We start from the raw sequence: 24258 nt of genomic DNA, 5'->3' as shown, positions 1-24258 counted from the left end.
TTTCTGACTAGCCTGTCTTGTTTTTGTCTCGCATAAGAAAAGATCTAGGTCTTTACTGCTGTTGGGACAAAATACGTACATGAATTGGGGAACAAGGAGGGGTCGTCCTTCTCCCCTGGTACCTGAACAAGAGAGCAGTTAGTACAGAAATGGCTTTGGCACTTTAACATTGTCCCAAACCTTGATACTTGAATATTATAGCCTCATGTGATTTTTTACCAACATATCATCTCCATACTTTTATATACATTCTATATACAATAAAAAAATCCCTTCATTCTAAAACAAAAATGGGTTGACCCCAACCAGGTCACATTAAATCTTTGTAGCAATCCATTCAAGATAGCTTTCTTCTTAATTCTTTAAATGCCACACAGTTAATTTGTTAGTTTAAGCTATCTTCTGGGATTGATTTAAGGCTCTAGTTTAATGCAAATGGTTTAATCTTAGTGGAATCGCGATTGAGGCTGAAATCACACACCACTGACTCTCTCTTTTGAAGCCGTTTCTCCTTGTTGGATGGATGTAGTGTCTTGTCTGGGTAATCCATAGAAATATATAGAAACACATACAAGAAGAGCACCCAGAGCAAAGGTGAGTGCTGAAAAGAAAAACAAAATAAGCTTAATCTGTATTTGTGTCTGTAAAACTAATATAATGGTGATTAATTTAAAATTTTCAAAATTTCCAATTACGGGTTTACTCCATTCCTCTATCTGCATTTATGACAAGTCAATTTTAAAATGAAATGTAAATATGGAACATAAATAAATATTTTTATGATGTTAAGGTTTAGAAAGATCGAGGGAGTGACAATCACTGACTATACACTTTTCAAGAACACGAGTATGCATGTCCTGAATCAATGATAAAGACCATACTAACTTCCCTATATGCTGATTAAAAGAGAACAGTGGGGTGTAGCTTTTCTGTACTAAAAACCTGTGAAAATTTAGAGCAAAAAAGTTAGGTGATCAATGAATGAAACCACTGAAGATTCCTAAATAGAAGAGGTGGTGATTTACTAAGTAAAATTCCATTTTCTGCTACCCTTATTTTTTATCACCTTAATCCTGAAAACAGGACACCACTGAATTACAGCTTGTCCAAACTTGACCAGTAGTCACTTTATAAATAAATGCTTATGTCAAAACTGTATACTCCATTCAAAACTGAACCATATTCTACATGGAGTACAATGGGAGTCTTAGCAGCTTTAAAACAATGGCATGTAAAGAAATGCCATCAAGCTATGATTTTAGTTCAATCCTAACCAGAAAAGACTAGCTTTACCTTCAAAAAAAGGGGAAGGGGTAAATTAAAACTAAATAAGAAACTGGAAGATTGTTAAGACAGTCTAGTTAATTTCCTTGACCATCATTAAGACAGAACACTGACCAAAAGCATTTTATACTTTTCCCAAATATTCCTTAGGAGCAAAGTCATAAGGATTTATTGGGCATAAGGATGGGTCAGAACTTCAATTAAAATTTCACCCAAATCAGGTAAGAAAAATATCTAAAGGAGGGACTTGATACTTAAATGGTAAGTGGTTGGCCTTATACAGAATACTTACTATGTGACAGGCACTATTCTAACCACTTTACCTGAAACAACCCTAGGTCATAGGTGCTACTACCATTCCCATTTTATAGATGAAGAAACTGAGACACAGGTTAGTAACTTCCCCAAGGTGACACAGCTAATAAATGGCACAGGCAAAATTTGAACCATGCTATAAAATGGTTTTCTAAGATTTCTACAAGATTGCTGTTCCTCATAACAGGAGTCAATTTTTAAATGAAATATAAAATATGGGCCAGGTCTGTTTCTTTTCAGTGTCAATATTTGACAGATTTTCCTTATGTATTAGTAAATAAAATTATTATTACAGCATAAAACCACCCTTAAGTGTTAAGTCAACACCACTGCTTAAATAAGAAGCCAACTTAATGCTGGATGTGGGCTAGCAACAATTATATTAGAAGGACTAGAATAGTGGTGGTGCCAGAATGCCAGCTATAATAATAAATTCTGTATCAATTCCTCAAAAAAGAAAAGAAAATTTAGATTTGAAAACCAGTTTGCATCCAAGTCCAAAACAGTTAGGAAGGTACAAACTAAGGGGGGAATGAAAGAATTTGTCTGTTCTTTCCTCAAAAAGCTTTGTTTATTCTAATTCCATCATTTCCTAAAGTTCTTATATTTATTTCCCCATGTACCTCATCATAGTATATTCACCCTGAAGCACTTAAGTTGTCTTATATCTAATACCTGGGGAACTGGGAGGCTTTGACTGCAAAAAAAGCTCTTTATTTCTGGTAACTAAGTAGCCCCCTCACTTTCACAAAGAACCAGCGCCCCTCAGTGTAAGCGCTAGGACTATTTTTTTAAAAACCTAAGTATTGCTGACGCACATTCCACACATCTATGAACCGCTGCACTTGTAGAATAAACTATAACAAAACTAGGAATTTCTATAAAACACCATGACCAATGCCACATTTAAAAGACAAATCAAGGAAGTGAGAGGCATTTCCATGTTAAAAACTTAAAAATACAAACTAAGACATACTTATCTGTAATCCAAACAGCAGCACTGAAGCAATGGTGGAAAGGACAATGGCTGCTGCTGCAGAAAAGCCTTTCATGATATTGTCTGTGTACTTGACCACAACAGAAGTGTAGAGGCCTCCAACACTTGCAAGAACTTGTATACAAAAAGAAAGAAAATCTTAACACTCAAATAAATGAAACATTCTATGATGGTGAGGCAATTTTCTTCCCCAGAGATGCCATGCTAATTTACCTGGGAAAATACTATTTTCCTTAGAAGCAGCCATCTGAGAGAGTTTATACTAAAATTCAGTAGTAGTTCCTACAAAACTACTGATGCCCAAAGGGCTATGTGATCGACTACTAAAGTGTACACATTTATTGCTAACACATTAGATACTTCTGATTGTGAAGGCAAAATTGCTTTGGGACAGCTATGCCACAAAAGTCAGTCAATAAAACCAAAGTTACATTTTCAAACGTGTTCACAGTATAAAGGAACAATTCCAAAATGCTATAAAGCCTTCAAATGGACATCTAACTTTTAAAAAATGGGTCTACCCAGAACCTTTAATTCCTGGATACTTACAGATGACAAACCAGACATAATATGTGTAACCATAGAAAAATCCTTTTTCTTTAATTTCAGCTCCATCTGACAAGTAGACGCCAACTAATGTCACAACAATCCCTGATAGATACATTTGAATGTTTCTCACCCAAAGGGAAGTGTCTGAACTCTTTAAAACTTTTTCAAAGTACACTCCTGAAAGAAAATTAGATATCAAATATGAAATAAAGATATTAGAAATTAACTTAAAATGTCTTTCACTTAGAACAATAACTTGGAGACATGATAATACAAAGTATGTGATTTGGGAGACAAACATTTTACATTAAATGCACATTTATTATGTTTGTGTGACACATGGCATACTGAACATTACCAATTTTTTTTTACAGCAAATTAATAATTAAGATGGAACTTTCTAACTCACATACTGTTAAGAATAGTTTCTGCCATAATTACAGCAATAAGATCACAAAAACTGTTAATATCAATAAAAGACTTTCTTTGGTCAACTGGAAAACTATACTATTAGAGTCAATTATCTTAGTCACACCCCTATAATATCTGCCTAGTAATGAATAGTCCCAACTTTGCAAAGTAACCTATATAATTGCCACTTGCGATTTTTTTCTGAGTAAACAACACAACCAAAATAAAATTTAAATAGAACTTGCTGGGTGGGGCCATTTTCCTTAAAGCAAGGCTCCCAAAGCCAAGTTCACACACAATGTCAGAAGGATCAAGAACTCCTTAAGTGGATAATACATTCTCCGTGTATGTGCATTTTTCTGTGGTTGGGAGTCCAAAAGCTTTTTTCACATACTACCAAAAGAGCACATGACACCACCTCCCCAAATCACATGCCACTGCTGTTAAGTTTTATACTTAAAATGAACACATGTTTAACAAAGACATTAAAGATTTTAATTATAAATACCATGTTAATTAAAGATTTAGGAATTGCCACCTACTAATCCACTAAAAATTCTAATGAAAAACAAGATTGTTTTTGACAAACATATATATTGGGAAGAGCCAGAGACTAGGAACAAACATATAATGGCTATTCCAATTTCCACCTTTGAATTTCTTATCTGGGAATCCACTTAACTACTGGGTGCTCAGTTGTTCCAGCATAGAGGGGTATTAAACTATACACCATTTCCCCAACTGTGTATTGAGAAGTTGAACTAACTAGAATGTTGGACACAAACATTTAATTGTTCAAAATAATGCTTTTGGGTGACTCGATTTTGTTTCTAATTTGCTAGTTACTAAGAATAAAAGTTTAGCATGATGCTATAAAGTATATTCCAACATTTAGATTTTCCCCTTATCAAACCTTTTTTACAAACAATATTTCACTTCCACATCCAGCCTGCTTCCCTAGTCAAAAATAAAAGCAGAGTCCTAACTCTTGAAATAACACAAATAAAGATAAATAATAAAGACATATATCTATAATTAATATGCTCTTTACTAAAAAGAACTTTCAGTTTCTTCTGTTAAAACTATAAAACACATTTCATTCCTTACGTTACACATTCATATACTGTCTCTTGATTGAGTGGAGAATTGCTTGTCCCTACATGAGTCCAGACTTCCTTGTTTATTTGATGTTAGTGATTTTGGTTCCTGTCCATTTGGGGCTGTTACTTTTATGTATTAAGTTTTCTGAGATACTCTCTCAACCCCACCCCTTTTTTCTCCTTGTTGAAGTAGAGGAAGAACTTGAAGTAACTAGGGAAAAACAAATACTGAGCTAGTGTACCGTAAAGCAGCAGAATCTAGCCTGAGGATAGTGACAGTTCCAGGAAAATGAAAAGTAGTACTGGAATTTTCTGATGGCTAACCTTCCATTTTCAAAAGTCTTTTCATTTACTTTTGGGTTCTTGGCTGGACGAAGGACAACAAATACATTCTTAGATAACTAAGTATGAATAAGGACTGAGGACTGAACTAAGTCAAACACTACCATGCATTTACTGGAAAAATAGCTGACATAAAACTAAACTATAGGTAAGCTTTAAGGGAAATAAAATTGTTAGTTATTGTTAGTTATAATAAAACAAGATAAACTAGACCCTTATTTAAAGTCTGATATTTTTTAAATTGGACAATAGAATAAAATGTTGCTTTTATGATTTACCTGCAAATCCTGAGCACAATACAGCAATAGCTATAGCTCCAAACCCTAACAATGGATTCTGTTCCACCTGCAATAATAATGTTTTAAGTTATTTTTAGCAACTAATAAATGGAATTCATCCAAGAGAACAAATAAATAAACACAAAAATTTGTGTTACAGTTCTACTGAAAGTAGTTACCATATCAAACACAGCTATTCTGTAGAATAACACAGGACCAAACAAAAGGCCATCCAGAGATTAACCAAAGCACTTAAGTTAAAAATGTGACCCTCAAATCACAACCATAGTAAATATTTAAAATAAGGTGTGCTTATTTCCTAGTAATGATGGGCACCCTAGCATAGAATTTTGCATAATCAGCCTGCCTCTTAATTGTAGCTTCTGCCACTACCCCAACTCAAAGCTTATAGCATCAATCACAGAAATAGTAATAGTTTTAATTTGTTTTGAGGTTTCCTGCTTTATTGAATTTTATCAAATTTTAATAGCTTACTTGCTATGTACCAGATATACTATGTTGTATGCTAAATGAATAAAGACAAAGGCGATGCACAGCTGTGGTCCCTAAACAGTTCATGGAAAGGAGTGATTCAGGTATATGTAATCATAACACTGTGCTAACAGATGCATGTATATGGGCTCCAACCTACTGTTTCAACTTTATTTCCCTTTTCTTCCCTAAAGTAATCCTCAGGAGCTTTTACCAGTCTTTCCTCAGAGATAAATACACTCTCTGTACTAACAATGAAACTAAAAGAGTTGAGATGCATGACTATAATATGTATGTATGACAAGCATACACCTTGTTCAAAATAAGTAAGCCTGATATACAGAGAGTATTACTTCATGTTAAGTACCTGAAAAAGAAAGCTTGGTCTAAAATGTTTGCATGAAGACAAAAGGAGAAATAGAAGATACTATGGACTACTGGATCTCAAAGTATGGTCCCTGGACCAAGAGCAGCATCATCACCTGGGAACTTGTTAGAAATGAACACTGACAGGCCCCAGCCCAGACCTACTGAATCAAACTATGGGGATGAGGTCCACAATCTGTTTAACCTTCCATTTGACTCTGATGTACACTAAAGTTTGAGAACCACTGTTATAGACGACAATTGATAAACATGAATGCTTTCCTAATACAAACTACAAGATTGGCATAGATATGAGAAAAAATGGTGTGAGATTTCACCTATTCCAAAAACTGCTAGGAAGGTCAAGCTACTAAAAACAGTATGTGATAAATTCTTGGCTTTTCTGCCAGTTCAATCTCTCTACAGTTAGGAAAAACAGTGATAGACACAGCTCCTCTGGATTTAATTCTGACTAATAAGAAACTTCTGGGTGATGAAGTGGAAGTGATAGAAACTTCAAAGAACAGCCATCATGTCATTTTAGCATGAGTGATAGCCAAACAGCACAATTAAGAGACATACTCTCCAATCTTAAATCAAAATTCAGTAAAATTTCAAGTTAGCATTCCATAACTAAGAGGGAAATGGTTTAAGAGGTTCCAAAGAATGAGATTCTGATGAAGTGTAAAAGAATACATAAAGAAATCAATGTTACTAATTAAAAGCATCTTCAACGAATTCTGATTTTACAGGAACATACAAAAGAACTGCAGTACACATAACCAAGAGGAATCTAACCAGGAGTATCAAGAAATTGAAAACTCAGAATAAGCAGAGACTTGCAAAAATACTTTAAAACATTAAAGAAAGCTTTTAAAAATGTTTAGTTCAGGAAGAAAAGAGTGTGTTTCTTGAGCTAGATAATCTACTGTTAGATAGCAAGAAAACAGCTACACAAATCTATTTTCCATTTTCTCTGTAAATAACAAGTAATAAACATATTTAAAAGGAAACTGAAGTCCAAGACATTTGGTTTGCTGTTATGAGAATACCTAGCTAAAAAAGTTCTAAAGAGTCTTGTCCAACACAGTAGCAAATCAAGATACTGATAACTATGACTTTAAGAAATAATGGAGAATGGAAGCCATGACAGAAAATTTTACTTGGGCAAATACTGTCCTATTTTTCCAAAGGCAGAGGGAAAGAAAAGCTACAGAAATTATAGATGGCTGCTTGAGACCTATAAGCAGCCAGTACAGTTACCAAGAGCACAGGCTCTGGAGCCACGCTGCCTGGATTTGAGCAATGTGACTGGACACATGATTAACCACCTTTTCCTATCAGTTTCCTCATTTAAAATGGAAATAAAAATACCAGCTTCATATGGTTGTAGGCATAAGTGAGTTAATATATGTAAAGCACTCAGAACATTACTGGTAGTTGGTGCAATATAACTGACTGCAGCTGTTACTATTAATATTGATTACTAGCAAAATGCTACAACAATGACTTAAAGAACTTAAAAAGTTTAATGGTCATCACTGGAAAACAGCATGGCTTCCCTAAGAGTGAGACATACCAAATTTCCTTACTGAAAGGATTCCTAGTACAAATGATGAGAGGAATTCCATAAAGATAATGTTTAGCAAGAAATATGATAGATTTGCATAATATTTTTCTAAGACAGAAATTTAGTGAAGATAACAGTAAAATTCTATTCATAGTTGAGTGAATGTTCATACAGCAAAATCAAGCTAGACCAAAAGCCAGTACCATATGAATGAGCCACCCTAGAAACATCCTCTAAGCCCAGTCAAGCATTCAGTTAACTGCAACCCTACCCAATATCTTGACAGCTGCCTTTAAGAGGTCCCAAGCCAGCCAGGCCAGGCGATTGGGTTGGAGCATCATCCCGTACACCAAAAAGGTGGTGGTTTCCACCCCTAGCCGGGGTGCTAAGGGGGGCAACAGATTGATGTTTCTCTCTCACATCTATCTTTCTCTCTCTCTAAAATCAATAAACATATCCTAGAGTGAGGATTTAAAAAAAGAGAGAGATAAGCCAGAACTACCTAGCTAAGGCACCCTCAAATTCCTGACCCATAAAACAGAGAGAATAAACATTTCTTAAACAAGAAAAAGTCAAGCTAAAGGGAGGTCTAATGGTATAGCCACAGAATTCTGGTCCTGTCTAAAAGTTTAAGTGATGACCCAGAAGGTGTATTTGTCAAATCTGTAGAAAGCATAATACTCAAAGAAAAAGCTAATAATGGATAAGGACTGGAAAGACCTCAGAGGCCTGAACAATGACCCAAAGCTCAGAGAAGTTAAATAAACACAAACATCCTGCATTTTGGTTTGGAAGAAGCCCATTGCACAAGACACATTTGAGATAAACTGTATTTGTGAAACAGCTACATATGGTTGTGTATAATCAATTATAGAGCGGATATCCACCACAAAAAATACAAATACTGTATAATCTTATGCTGATTTAACAAGTCTTTAGTACTTACAACATAGCAGGTAATTACCAAGTAATACTTCACACTGCTCAGTCAACATCTAAGATAGTGTGAAGTTTTAGGATGTACTGAGAACAACAGATGAATGCATCTAGAAGAGAAATACAGGGAAGTACTAGGGCAAGAGGCCAGGATAGGAAAGTCTAGAAACTATGTTATAGAAAACCACAAGGTTGTCTCAATTAGGAAGAAAAGACCTGGAAAGTAAGTATGAGACACTCTCCTCAAACATTCAGAGCATATACGGGAGTTAGTAGGAATGTGAGTTATTCTGACAAGAACAAAGAACAATGAGAGGCAGTTACAGGAAGTTGTGCTCTGTTTAAAGTATAAAAGAACTTTTTAGAACAGTCATTTTCAACCTTTTTCATCTCATGCACACATAAGTTAATTACTAAAATTATGTGGCACATCAAAAAATATATATATTTTGCACATCTGACAAAAAAATATTTTGATTCATTCATACTGACTGCTACTGTTGTGCTGGCTGTCTTTTTTTTTATTTGACAGTCTAAGGGAAAAGAGGTCAGTGCCCCTGACTAAAGAGTCAGGTGTTGCATGTTTTAAAAATTCTTGCTACACAGCAGTTGAAAATTGCTGCTCTAGAGGGATCCAAAAGTAGGATAAATTGCCCTAGACTCTGCTTTAGTTTACTAAACTTTTCACGTACATTACCTATGTGAGGTGGACCTAACATCTTTTCTAATGGTGTGAGATGTTACTTAAAGTTCACATTTAACTTTTAATTACATATTGGCCTTACTTTCCAACAAATTATTTCTCTGCAGGTCTACAGCCTGTTAAATGTGCAGTGCATAGTTGATCAGTGTTATGAAATGTCACCAAGAATATGAGCATGTTTAAACATGTTGACACAATAAATATTCATCTAAAATTCATTTTCTGGGGGGGGAAATCTCCACCAAGCTAGAAAAGAACTACGTAAAAAGGAAATGACTTCCTGTTTTAACAAGCTCTCCTTACATCCCCAGCTGCCCTATAGTCCTAAGAGAGCTTTCATTTACTAAAAGTTGTAGAGTGTCTTCAATTGTAGAAGGAAACTAATGAATTTCAGAAAGTCATTCACTGGCGTTCCACTTCCTTCTCCTCTCTAGGGAAATAACTGATTAAAGCAGGTAACATTTTAAAATTCAGGCATGTACCTTAACATTTAACTCTTAGCAAACTAATAGTTATATAAGTACACTTTTTGTCCTATTTTAGTTATCAATTATCTGTAAAAACACTACTCCCCTGTAATCCCTATCACTGACAATGGGAGTATGTGCAAAAGGATTAAAACCTGCGCCGGCTAGATGGCTCAGTTGGTTGGAACATCGTCCCATACACCAAAAAGCCTGTGGGTTCAATCCCCAGTCCAGAGCATACGGGAGGCAACCGATCGATGTTACTCTCTGTCCCTTCCTCCCTCTCTAAAATCAATAAACATATCCTTGGGTGAGGATTAAAAAACAAAAGGATAAAATACTTGGTGAAGTGGGGGATGCGGAGAGATGAAAATTAGATGGATAAACCTTGCCCAAAGTTTCTAAGAAAATGTCTAAAAGAAGCCTAGAAGTTCTGAACATACGCATGTTGTATAGTTGTCAACAATTTTAGTCACAGGTTAGCCATTAACTGTAACTTTGGACAAGTTACTTCACCTCTTTAGACTTCAATTTCTTCATCCATAAAATGAAGGGGGTAGATAACATTAAGTTTATGGTACCTTCCATCGCTAACACTTTATGCATATTCCCCTCTAAAAAGAAAGGAAGCCAATTTAAGTTACATTATCCTTAATAATAATATATCCTAAGGGGATTAAAAAAGCCTATCTATAGGGCAAAGATTCTTTTCAAAGAAATATAATCGTGCTACATTAAGCAATGTGACCGAAATGTGTAAGACATACGCAGTTTCCTATTTCAGTTATGGTAAACATTTTGTTTCTTACCATGACTTTAGTAGCTTGGGCTGGTTTCCACTGTACAAGTGTGACTCCACCACACAGCATAAAAACTGAAATCCACTGTAATTTGCTGAGTGTCCGGTTTAACATTAAAACGGTACATAAAGCAGTACAGGGAATCTTCAATTGGTAGGTCACCTAGAAACAAAAGAATTAATGAACTTAGTTAACATTAGTCTCTGACACAACTATTTCTGATATCATTAACAGAATTATGGGGAAACACATTTGATAATGTGATAAAGGGTTAGTAAAAATAATTTCACCATAAAAACATTTTTTAAGATTCTGCTCTTCATTATCATTTATTTCACTTACCTGGTACACTGCTGCATCCAGGTTGCTAAGAGCTAGGAAAGCCATATTGTTCTGAATAGCATACACTAACGATGGCACACTTAACTTCAGCAGTTCTTTGGGGCTCCCCAAGACATTGTCTCTTAAAGATGTCTTGAATCTGCCCAGACTACCAGTTTCTCTTTGAAAACAAAAGGGAGAAATGAGAAGGAATTGAGGAAAATTAAAGAACATCCTTTTGATAAGAATTCTTCAGTCATAGTGTAGCTATATCAAGTCCATTGATGTAATTTAGCAAACTTACTTTGTTTTATAATTTTCAACTAATTTTAGATTAAAAGGAATACACCAACAAATGCATAAAAGAAAAACAACTATAAGTCCTACTTGGGAAAATATGAAAACAATCAGATTTACCATCGTCAACCTGTGGTCAAAGTTCCAGGAGTTTTTGAGTATATTAAATAATGAAACAACAGGGAACCAGAAATACTGATTATTACCTATAAAAACTTAACCCCTGACACTTTAACTGTCATTACATCAAGTTCACCCTGATTATTTTTTACTCAGGCTGCATATCCATTTTTAAAGGTTTTTTTAAAAATGTATAAAAAAATTTAATAGTAAACAAAAGAAAAAGGCTTTGGTAGCTATGGAAGTTACTTGGGATAGGAATTGATGGATTCAGGTCAATATCATTTGCAAATTTGCTCGGTGCTTATAAAGTGTATTAGACAATAAATCTAAGCATATTCTCATAAAACTCAAGTACATACCTATAATTTTGTGAGAAATTTACTAATACCAACAAAAAAAACTATAATGTATATTAAAAGTTTACTACTTGACTGCATATTGATTATGCATGCCCTTAACTATTCTTATTTTTCCTCAGGAGGAACTAGATAATCTGGCTTATTTCCCCCACTGTAAATCATAAGCATCAACACCAAAAAAAAGTACTTTATCAAAAGGATCCTAACTGCAATTCACAATATCCTTAAGAAGACCATAATACTTTGTTGACCTGTTTCAACTGAAAGTTTAGGATAGTCACAATGAGCCTCTACATTTTCAGTTAACATATTAGAATCGATGGTCATTAATTGAATTTTTTCCTACAAAAATAATCACCAATGTTCTAACGGTGGTCCATAATGTTAAACTGACTACCTATACCTATCCAGTCTACAACACTCCAGCCCCCAAGAAAATGTTTTAGAAAGACAGGAAATTTGGCCTGGGCCATGGAAACTAAAAATATCCTTCTCAGTTACAGATCTTGCTCTGTTGCCAAATTCAGCCAGCTCCAATGGTAAGTCTATATGCTGAAAAGTAACACAAACAGCTTGGTGGGAGACTACAAACTCTATCCAGAAGAGGCAAAGAATACCAGAAAGATCACTCTACTGAGAAATTTTACGTAGTAGGGGTTTCCAGGTATCTGAAGATGGGCCCTTTAAACATTTGACATTCTTTTTCTAATTACTTTTAATGCAAATCTAAGGTGTCCTATTTGCTTTCTCAATGTCTTAAAGAGTATAAAGAATTTTTCAAAGAACATTTTCCCTCAAGTATAAAATTGAAGAAAAAAATTAAAGAGAAAAAAGAGATTAAAATAATCAGAGAGATCCAACTATCTTAGCAAGGTGATGTATTAGAAAACATAACTGACCATTTTCCTTAATGTCATAATTCTCACTAGTAAGCAACTATATGAGAGCAAAGATTAAAATCTTAAAGATTTTGTGAAGTACAGGACACTGCTTTCACTGTACTTTACTTTTAATGCCCCAGGGAGCTTGAGAGGTATTCATTTGTACCCATTTCCACATTCTACCTCCTTCCATGTCCACTGATCTCCCACATAAGATTCCCCAAACTCTAGTATACCAGCTATTTGTCCTTTCCCTAATCTACTGCTATGGGCAATGCTATTTGAATTCACCCATTAGAGATACTCAGCCTTCAACAGTATCAAATTAATTTTTGGCTAATGAGAGAATACAGTTGATTTTCTTTTTTAATCACTGGTACCCTTTGTCCTATAGGAATATGGCTACTTAAGGATCTCACTGCTTTTTCTAATAACCATATCTGCACCAATAATAAAGGCTGCTGTAGTCCCTTTTCTCCCTGTCACTTTTCTCCTTATCTCTTCCACACTTTCCAGCTTTCACATAAAAAGAAGGGCCTATGAGACATCACCAGCCAATCTGAGTACTCCTTTCCCTATGTCTGACAAACCAGTAGAGAACAGTGTGTTCGATTAACATTCAGGTCTTTGGCTCTTCTGACTGTACCCTTTTCTGTTCAGTGCTTAGGAGCTACTACTTCTTCACTGCTGGGAAAGCTGCAGTATCTTTTTCTGGTTCCTTTGCTAATGTGGATGTTAAAGAAGCCAAGCTATACCAGAATGCTAACTACTGGAAAACTCAAGTTTCACTGTAGTACCTTAGAATTACATCAATATTATATAATTATAAATAAATAAGGTATTTTGAAATAAGTTACAAAAAATATCAGAGGATGCTAAAAGAACTTGTAAAAGAAAACACAAGCTCAGGAATAACAGAAAAACACAAGGTCAGGAATAAGAGAAAAAAGATCAGAAAGTAGATTAAGGAAATTTAGGAGGATAAAAAAGAATATGTGGGAATTAGTACACAGAAAGTTTTAAAGATAAATGATTTCAGTATTAATCAGGTTAAATCCTGCTTAATTTAACATATGTATTAATACAGCTCTGAAAGTTTATATTTAGCTTTACTCACTATAGTTAAAAAAAAAAAAAAGTAACAGCAATACATCTTCCAGAAAACACTAGTGATCATCAATCCTTTTACTATTAAGTAGAAAAAAAAGAAATGATCAATTCTAAATATACTACAGCCTGAGTATACTATAAAAAGTAACAAAAACCAAAGGCCATTTTTTTCCTTCTATTTTCGTGCTGATATTTTCTTAGAAAGCAAATCCCAAGTACTTTAATGAGTACCTTTTGTTAAAAACAAATTTATTAAATTTAATTCTATAAATGACATTGCTAGGTAAGAGAAAGAGCACGTATAATCAAAAAGCATATACTAATTTTCATAGATGTAGTATTTCCCATTAAATTTCCTACTTGAACAATTTGTATGATTTTTATCACTAAAACAGAATCTATGTGCAGCCTTTGGTTACCTGAAGAAATTCTGAAGCTCCATGTTGATTGCAGAGATTCCGAGGCCGCCTCCCCCCCTAAATTTCCTATCAAACGGCTGAAACCAATCCTTTCTGACCTATGTTTGGTCAAAAGTAGGCCTCATTCTTCCAGCTCCTGATCTGACGAGAACTACTAGGAGGCATAAAACCCTTGGCTAGGTTACCAAGGCACTGTGCAAAATGGAACACAGCAGAAGTTACTCATGAGCTTAAGAAGTTTAAATCTTGTTAACAAATTTGTATCATCTGCAAAGTTAAGTATAATTAACTCACATAAAAGACTTTGGGGGCTAGGGATAAAAACCAATGATGAGGTCATTTGAGGACAAAAATACTTATATGAGGCACATGACTTTTACTTTCTCCTCCTGTCCCTACACCCACTATAGCACGGGTACAAAGAGTCAGTCAAAATGTAAACTCAGCAGGAGAAATAAAATAGGGCTGGATAACCTACAACATAAGTATTTGATAGCTGCATTAATTATTCTAGGTAATACTTGAAATAGTAAAAATTTTCTCCAGCCTTATATGGATAGTGACTCAAAGATACACTTGGTTTATTACTAAACACACCCAAAGTATATATACATTTATACATCCTGCAAGGTTTAGTCTTTATAAACTGGTGAATAGCAAACAATAAAAAGCTGACTTTGTTCTAAGACAATGTGAAAGTGTTTTCATTTCCTTCTCTCATACCACAAATGACTCAAGCAAAACTGTCAGTTTTAATAGCTATGACAGGGGTTAGTAAAACATACAAATAACCAGTAATTTTCCTGTGAATTGTAGTAGTTTTATTTCAAATGTTGTACTGTTTTATGTACTGTTTCAATGAGATTACAACTTAGAAATTGGTAACTTATAATTCAAAGATTTTTAAAAATTAACTAATCACATAAGAGCTTTTACAGCAAACTACTAATCTGCCCCCTCACCATAACAGGATTTAATGGTTCCCATCTCAATTTAAAAGTGATCTGATGTAATCCTACATGTGCACAATAGTGTATGTAAGAAAATAATGATTTCATTTTGTAGTCACAGAAGACAAAATGACCCCAATACCCATCAACAGAGACTCATATATATGATACATCCATATAATGGAACATCATGCGGCTCTCAAAAAGAATGAGACAGATTTCTATGTACTGACATGGAACAATCTCTAAGATAAAACATTAAGTATACTGCGTATATATACACACAGTGCATATAACTAAAACTCACCAGTTAGACCACATATACCTTAAACCTTATTTATCAAAGTAGCCATCCATTCATTCTTCCCCACACTCCCTTATTTTCTTGCAGTTCTAACTGAACTTCTCATTGAAATAAGTATAATTATCCACTCCAAAAATTACTGGAAATTATAAGTAAAATCAACAAGCATGGGGAAACCCAAAATTAATTACTAAAAGAAATTAAAAAAAAAACATCAGTTTTTTTAATTACAAAATTCATTGAAGCAAAAAATGAATAACTCAAGTATTCCAGTCTTTTTACTATATGCTCTAAAACTAAAGGCAAAAAGAACTATATACAAATGCTAAACTTGTTACTAGGTTTTTCACAGCTGCATGTTAGAAATTCTAAATCTACTTATGTATTATAGGGTTGAGCAAATAAGTAAGTATCTTGAAGATAATGGGAGCTAGACTCATCACCATTGAAGAAGGGAACGAATATGAAAAAGGGGAAGGTTAAAAATCAATTCTGCAGTGTTGCATCAGAATTACAGGTACCAAACAATATGTAACTATAGTTATACACACAGATACACACACACACACAGACACACACACAGAGATAGGTGGGTATGTGTGCACATACATATATTTCCTAGCTCTGTCTGCTGAAAGCAGCAGTGATACCCCAGTAGCAATGAGCACACCTAGTATCTAGATTCTGGTTTCTAAATACCATTTTGGGGGGGGGAAATGAACAAAGCTTCAAGGCTTCTGGAGAAATGTATGATTTCAGAGTTGGGGCAGGGAAAGTACAAGAGAAGTCTTGATCATCTTGACATGAAAAAAGGATGGAGGAACTGTTCTAGATTAAAGGAAGCTACAGATATGACAGCTAGAGGTAAAGTGTGATTATTTTACTATTAAAGGACATTAGTGGGCAACTGGCAAAATTATCTAAGGTTTGTGAATTAAATAGTATTGTATCAATACTGAAGTCTTGATTTTGACATTTTGTGATTATGTAAGAATGTCCTGTTTTTAGGAAATATGCCCTAAAGAATTTAGGGACAAATGGGCATATTGTGTAAAACAGTTCAGAAAAAATTATACACACACTTACAAATGCATACAGAGAATATAAAACATACATGGTAAAATGTTAACATCTGGGAATAAAAACTTAAAATAGGAGAAAAAACAAAATTACTGAAAATTATTGAGATATCTAACAGTTCTACTAAGTGTTTAATCTTTGCCCTAGTTAATCAAAAACCTGCTTAATCATTTCATTAGAGATCAGAGAACTTGTCTCCTATTCCTATCATTGCATTCACTTTCTAGGTATCTTTGGCAAATTACAACTTCCCTCAGCCTAAAATAGAGGTACGACAAAGAAATGAAAATTAGCTGTATTTACCTGTATGTTTCCCTCACCTGTTTTTAAGGGGAGACGGGGAAGAACATTTCCTTAACACCATCACTCTGGCAGCCTGCCATTCTCAATAGCAACAGTCCTGAATGTCTGAAGGCAGCAAATTTAGTTGCTGCGATCTTAAAAGATGTTTGGCATTTTACATAACACGTTTTGACAGTGATTAACAGTGGGTATCCTAGAGTGTAGTTACTTGCTTTCTAAAAAAAAAGAAGTTAGATATCTGCTCATTAGGTTTTCAATATCTTGTTTTTCATAATAGCCCCCCAAAAAATAATATTCTCTGGTTTTTCTAAGGCAATTTTAACTTATAACATTATTACTTATAGCAATGATATATTTTAAGCATTTTCCTCATAATTATCGCCCAGTTTTCTTGGAGATCTCACCAAGGTATGCATTTCTCTGCCTTCTGTTCTTTCACCATACCTGAAAGAGGTGATTTTACTTTTCTCTGAAGAAATATAAATGAAGTCTGTGATCTTTGTTGCCCCAAAATATAGATCAGGCACTCCTCACTGAAGCAAGTCTCTATCTCTTCTAAGAAGCTAAAAATCCTAAACACATCAGGGAAAAGACTTTCAAGTCAATTCTGTTTGTAATTTTTTAATTAGTTCTTTTAAAAATATTATAAGTAGGGCAAAGAAAAGATTTGCTATTAAAATTAAGCTATCATCCTGCAGTGTTTTGGCAAGCCAGCTATACCAGTCAGCCTACAAGGTCTTACAGTCTGATAATGTGAACGTCAGGATACTCATGCTTCAGGGATGCAATCCTGCTACTCCTACCCCAGGGAAGTAGAAGAGAGACAAAGAACCAAAGAGAATAGGTCTCAGCCATTTGACCTAGGTTGCCATTGTGAGTTCTGTCCAAATAGGATTCCCTAGATATAGAAACCCCGTACCGCCTCCAACCCTGACATGGGTTTGGAACAGCGCTGTCACTTTGGGTTAGGTCAAACTCACTAGCCAAAGGTTACGCTAATTAGCCCTTTTCCAGGCTCAAAGTTCTCACACAGAGATGAGAAACTAGATCTCCAAAACTTCACCAGGATCCCTGGAGCCACAACTGCCTCTGCTTAAATTCTTGGGACCTGAAGATTCTAATTTGCCTAATTGGGAACTGCTTAAATTAACTCTTACAGAGTCACTGCACACTGCCTCAGACTATTACTTCTTAAACAAGCTGACTTTATTTGTCTAAACATACTGCAACTATTATTGTGTGTCCTCTTTATGTTAGTTCTATAGTTTCTGGTTATATTGTCCAGAAAACAATAATCTTTCATGTATGTGAAGTCAAAGGACATTGAAAATGAGAGTACTTTTATGAGATGGCTCTTAACAATCTTTTCAAATCTCGAGATTAAATACTTTCATGTGATAAGGACTCCCATATTTATTTCTCCAACCCAGGCCTCTCTTCTGTGTGCCAAGTCTTTCTTCTCCATGCCCACTAGGATGTCTGAGACATTAAAACTTTATATTATACCTACCCCAAATTAAATTGTTGATATCTCCTTCCCTCAAAGCTGCTTTTCTTCCCCTCTTGATAGCTCTCTCTCTCTCTCACACACACACACACACACAAAACCTCTACCTACCTACTCTTCTATATAAATATAAGTAGATGTGGTTCTTTACATTTCTCTTACCCTAATCTCCTGTAGTTGATTCTCATTAGTCATAGATTCTGTATGTGAGAATCTGCCAATTTGCTAAAATGTATTTGTGATCCCAAAAATCAATCCTCGCAGCACTTTCAGTCATCGATGGAAATGCAGAGTTGCAAAAGCTTTGAGTTGCCTGATGCGCACATTTCCAGCTAATGTCAAAAAAAGGCAACACTCTAACTTATTTCGGTCCTCATACTGTAAACACAGTATTTACTGCCAAATTTTTTACATTTTTGTTTTTGTGTGTGATTTTGCTGTTTAAAAGTGGCCCCCAAGAGTAGTGCTAGAAAGTGCTGTGTGGTGCATGCACAAAGGCTGTAATATGCCTTATGAAAAAATTACACATTAGATAAGCTTTGTTCAGGCATGAGTTCTAATGTTGTTGGCTGTGAGTTCAATGTTAATGAATCAATAATATATATTAAATAAGGTGACTTTAAACAGAAACACACATAAAACAAGGTTAAATTGATCAGTTGGCAAAAATGTTACTGGAGGTTCACTGGAACTTAACCAGGTATTTCCCTAGGAACAACAGCATCCATGGTGACTTTAGAGTGTTAACAGTTGCAAACAAGAATCAACTGTGTACCCAAACCCATCACCCATGTCCTTTACGTTCTCCTTCCAGAACATAAATCCATTAGCTTCTCTTCATCATCTCTGGCCTCTAATAAGCTTCCTAACTCCTAACTCCTGCACCCTTCTGATCCAATTCTCGCAAAGGGTTAAAGTGGCTCTTAAAGTGAAATGGGCCACCATGTTAGTTAGTCCCTGATTTAAACCATTCAATGATTTCCTAGTGCACTTGAGATAAAATCCAAAATCCTTCACAGGCCCACAGGACTGCTCTTGATATCCTGCTGACCTCTCCTTCACCAACCTTCTCACAACTCTCTAAACACACTAATGTGCTGTTCTTTAAAACTCAGGGACTTCAAACACTGTTCTTTGTCTTCTCTCTGCCCCTTTCTTACCTATCTTCTACCCAATCTTCACATCTAGGTTTAAATATCCTCAGAGAGAAAGTCTCCAATCCAAATGGAGGCCCTCTATTATAGCTACAGCATCCACTACTCATCCTTAACACCACCAATTTATTATCTCCTTAAGTACCTAGTTCTCCCCTAGATTATAAGTTCCATGAGTATGGAACTATGCCTTTTTAATTTTCAACTATACTTCTTACATCTGGAACAGTGTTGAGCACATAACTGAGGCCTGATGAATGAATGAATAAATGAATAAAACTGACTATCCCATTACATCTTTTTAACAATACAGCCCAGCCAGGCGTAGCTCAGTGGTTGAGCATCAACCTAGGATCTAGGAGATTGGGGTTTGATTCCCGGCCAGGGCACATGTCCGGGTTGCGGGCTCGATCAATGACTCTTATCATTGATGTTTCTGTCTCTCTTTCTCCCTCTCCTTTCCTCTCTCTGAAATCAATAAAGATATATTAAAAAACAAAAACAAAAACCAAAAACAATACATATTACTATATGCTTAAAATGTTTGGAGGGAGTGAAACACATGATTTGGATGTAGCAGTGATATATGCTTTTCTGTAAGTGAACCTTAATTATAAATAAGACACTATGATTTTCAAGACATTTCCTGAGTCTCTGCCCCCATCTCCCCATAGTATAAAATGACATGTACTTACTTTAATAATTAGCCAAGACTAAACATATTACTATGGAGACCATACTAAATAAGCAGCCTAACAGGTTGGTCTACAATGAAGTTAAGCTCTGCATACTTCAGATAAAGTTAAAGTTCTGAAAAAATATGTGTGTTAACTCTATAAAGTTGTATTTTACCACTGGGTACAGTGGGAAGGAGGGAAAAATAATTTACTTCCTTCAATAGTTTTTTCCATTTAAAAGTTCCAGTTTATATCCCTTTTTCTGTCATTCTTTAAAAATTTGAAATCAAAATTTAGTAATATATTATCTAATTTTTACATTAACTTTATTTTCCTGGGAATATGGGGAAGATGCATTATTTTAATCATCAAAAATTTTTTCTTATTTTTTCCTTCTCTAAAGAGGTTTTGTAAGTTCTAAACCTTTTTTTATTTCTAATATAATTCTTTCATTCTCCCACAATATCCTGAAACTATTATCCTTTCTCTCAGATGATAAAAGTATTACTCCTACTGTGAAAACAAAGATTAAAAAAGTTTAATCTCATGCTTTTAGCTTTATGAAAACAATTAGTTTAACACTATGTGGTAAAGAATTTTCAGACAAGTATAAATTCAAAAATATGAAATCAATTTTGGTTAGTTTTGTTGATTTGTTATAATAAATCAACTCAAAAAATGTTTCAAGTAACAAATATTTTCTGATATTTAGAAGTTTCTCCATCACAGCAAACAAAGCACTGACATCCAACATGTGTTTTTTGGCAAACTATAATATCCTTCCTGCCCTTGATCCACTTATTTTGTAATTACCATTTTAATATGCGTACAAAGAAATGACAGCATGGAGAATATCTGGAAAATCTTTTACTTTGCTGCAACTCTTAACTGTTCAGTTCGTTAGTGGCCCAACCATAGTCTAGCCATGTATTTTACTCGTCTTTCCCCTATTCCAGCCTGCTTCATGTGAATTATTATAAGCCAACTGTCCTCCCAAGATCTAAAATCAACTTTCAACACTTTCACTGGGTATCTTTCCCAAGCTGGCAGCTATGCTTTAATTTCATTAAATCGATTGTCTCATCACATATTGCTGAAGCAGTTGAAGAAGCAATCACAATGTTCTTCCATTTCATTTTGTAGCTACCATCCTGTGACCTCATAGGTTGAAATAATTCTCCTTTATCTCTCACTCTTTTATCATTCCAAGAAATTAATATTTTCACAAATGCCCTCTTAAAAGTAGACTCTTTTTGTTCTAAGAAATAAAATATTTTTTGTTACGAAGAGCAGGTATTCCGTTTCTACCAGTGTTTTTGAATTAGTGCATAATTTGCCAACATATTTCTCCATAAAAATCAGTCACTTTAAAATCCAGTAATTTCAAATGTATTTCACTTCTTCATGTTTTATATATTTTTTCCAGTGTTTTTTCTACTTAGAAACTCATGTTTAAAATGTTTTGAATGATTTTTCTTCTCGTTAGGCACACAATGTGAAATGCCAACCACCAAAACCCTGTATATCATAATTCTTTCATTTTCCCTGATTATCCCTGGTCTTTGTATACTTTGCAGGTAAATGTTCACAAAATAGCCTCTTTTGTGGGCCTCTACATTATGTTGGTGACAGAAACAGCAACTATTTATTGATGATGATGTTGATGTAGTACAGTAATTGGTTTTCCAGTTATTTCAATATCATTATTTGACTTGGAAATTTAAAATTTTTGTGCTTTTATTTTGATATAACTTCAAAAAGAGTTTCCACAAAACAAACTATAACTGACCATACCCATCACATTGAATAACTGAAGAATAAGAAATACTATACACCAAAAAACATCAAAATAGAACCAAAAAATCTATGTAGGTGGGCTGGCAGAAGACTAGCCCAACTACTAAGATATACCAAAGGCCTCATTGTGTTTACTGCACATTGGTATTTAAAAAAAATTTTTTTTTTTTTTAATATAACTTTATTGATTTCAGAGAGGGAAAGGAGAGGGATAGAGAGAGACAGAAACATCAATGATGGAAGTCACTGATCGAGCCTGCAACCCGGGCATGTGCCCTGACCGGAATCGAACCCCGATCGCCTGGATCCTAAGTCGACACTCAACCGCTGAGCCACGCCTGGCCGGGCGGTATTTAAAAATTCTTAACAGTCACAAAACAACTGAACTATGATTTGATATTACAATTTAAAGTAGCTCATTTCATGGGTGACAGTCCTGTTTCAACCCTGAGTCAAATGTTTTTCTCCCTATGGAAGTTGAGAAATAAAAGAGAAATGTGTTCCCCTATCCCTCTCCTTCCAACAACCCTATATTGTCTTAAAAGAAGTTAAACCTTAAGATTTTATTCATTTATTAACTTTAGGTTGTTATGGGAAACTGTTCTGAAGTTTTAAACACAGAGACTTTTCCCTTTGGAACGCTTCCTTTTAAAGGTACAATAGGGCCTCTCATTTAGCTGACATTATCCAAAATGAAGAATCCCTTAATGAAAGCCAAATGTCAATACAAATGAATCTTAAGGAAGAAACTGAAAGGTCTAAGATTTTATATTACCTGCAACCCAACAAGTTAAGCTGCCACAGTATTTCTGCCTGTAAGATAAATTTTAAACTCAAATATATTAAAGCTTTCCACCTTCTGGTCTCAAGTTATTTTTCTGTTCTTTTCTCCCACCCCACTCCCAAGCCATGTTTACAGTATTTTTCCCCACATGATTATAAGTAATCATATGTGTGTTTACTGATTTTCTGTCTCCTCCACTAAACCTAAGTTTGAAGCAAGCAGGAACCATATCTGTTTCACTCATACCTGTATATTCAGCACCTATTATAAAGCTGTCACATAGAAATCACTTAATAAATACTAAGTGAAATTTAAATGTAATTTTTTTTCTACCTAAACTGACACATGCTATTCCTCATTGGTTCCCCACTCTCACCAACTCACATCTTGAAACCTGTATGAAGTCTCACCTGCCCACATGATCCAGATGGGTTCCCATATCATAAATCTTTCCCTAATTTCCTATGGAATTTTATTTAATTCTCACAATGCTGTATTTTTTTCCTCCAATTAACAAGTGAAGAAACTAAAGCTTAGAGAGGTAAGAAATGTGAGTAAAGTCATAATCCCAGTGAGGCTAGGATGAAAATTAGGTCTGGCTCACTCCAAAGCCCCTACTCTTAATCTTTCGCACTGAATCCTTAGCTAACATGTTTCTCACACGATGTCACTGATTCAAAGCCCAGTCCTGCCACACATCAACCATATAATACTGAGGACCTCAGATGCTATACAGGTAAAATAGGGGTAATTGTAGTACTTACCTAAAAATATAAAGATTAAATGAGATAAGGAAGAGCACACAGCACAGTGCCTAGCACTTAACAGAGAAAACACTCAAGAGACGTTAACTATGATCATCACTGTAATCCTCTAAAACAGGTAAACACATTTTTTCTGTAAGATAGTTTAGGCTTTGTGAGTCACACAGTCCCCCCTGCTGCAACAAAAACTGGCAGCTGCTGGATTCGGCTCATGGGCCAGTTTGCTATCCCCTGCTTTAGAGCAGGGTTCTTCAGCTTCTTGGTACTACTCCTATTTGAGGCCGGATAATTCTTTGTTGTGGTGGGCCCTCCTGTGCATTATAGGATGTTTAGAAGCATCCTTGGTCTACCCACCAGAAGCCAGTACAATTCCCCCCAAGTTGGGACAACCGAAAATATCCCGAGGAGCAAAATCGCCCCAAGTTGAGCAACACTGCTCTAGAGCAATCAAACATATAAAAATGTAGCTTGATTTTTTCTAATAATGAAAATACCTTAAAGGCAAAAATTAACACACTAAAAAGTAAGTATACTCACTTAGCTAAAATTCCCACACTTAGCAATAACTTTATAACTTCTGTGATACACACGGCTGTAGTTGAAAAGTAGAGTTCTTTGTCTGATGTCCTTGTGTATCTTAAAGCTATGGTATAAGCTGCAGCCACCAGGGTCATCACTGTCAAGCAGTATAACTTGAATAATAAACTGACATGTTCTGGAAAATATGTTTAACAAAGATATTATTTACTAGACAATATTAATGAATATAAAAGTTAATCAACATTATACCTCAAAATGCTTTCCAATTTCAAGCACAA

General features: G+C 34.9%; 1 protein-coding gene across 5 annotated transcripts; it reads right to left on the bottom strand.

The window, feature by feature from the left end:
- Nucleotides 1-388: 388 nt before the first annotated feature.
- SLC35A1 (solute carrier family 35 member A1) lies at nucleotides 389-24258 on the bottom strand. 5 transcript variants are annotated; one of them, XM_087817496.1, is made up of 9 exons: nucleotides 23978-24066; nucleotides 16775-16972; nucleotides 14121-14312; nucleotides 10953-11112; nucleotides 10620-10772; nucleotides 5277-5343; nucleotides 3146-3322; nucleotides 2576-2710; nucleotides 389-601 (listed from the first exon to the last, which is right to left on the bottom strand). In XM_087817496.1, the coding sequence occupies exons 3-9, from the start codon at nucleotides 14141-14143 to the stop codon at nucleotides 474-476; spliced, it is 843 nt and encodes a 280-aa protein (XP_087673622.1). In that variant the 5' UTR covers nucleotides 14144-14312; nucleotides 16775-16972; nucleotides 23978-24066; the 3' UTR covers nucleotides 389-473. The 5 variants fall into 5 exon arrangements, with proteins under 5 accessions (XP_087673622.1, XP_087673621.1, XP_016062788.1 ...); XM_087817495.1 differs by lacking the exon at nucleotides 14121-14312 and adding an exon at nucleotides 17202-17329 and having other exon boundaries at nucleotides 23978-24061; XM_016207302.2 differs by lacking the exon at nucleotides 14121-14312.

This window comes from Miniopterus natalensis, chromosome 5 (assembly GCF_054644295.1).
Source record: "Miniopterus natalensis isolate mMinNat1 chromosome 5, mMinNat1.hap1, whole genome shotgun sequence".
Classification (NCBI taxonomy): Eukaryota; Metazoa; Chordata; class Mammalia; order Chiroptera; family Miniopteridae; genus Miniopterus; species Miniopterus natalensis.
Note: the sequence above shows the minus strand (reverse complement) of the source record. Positions and strands in the feature narration are given on the sequence as shown.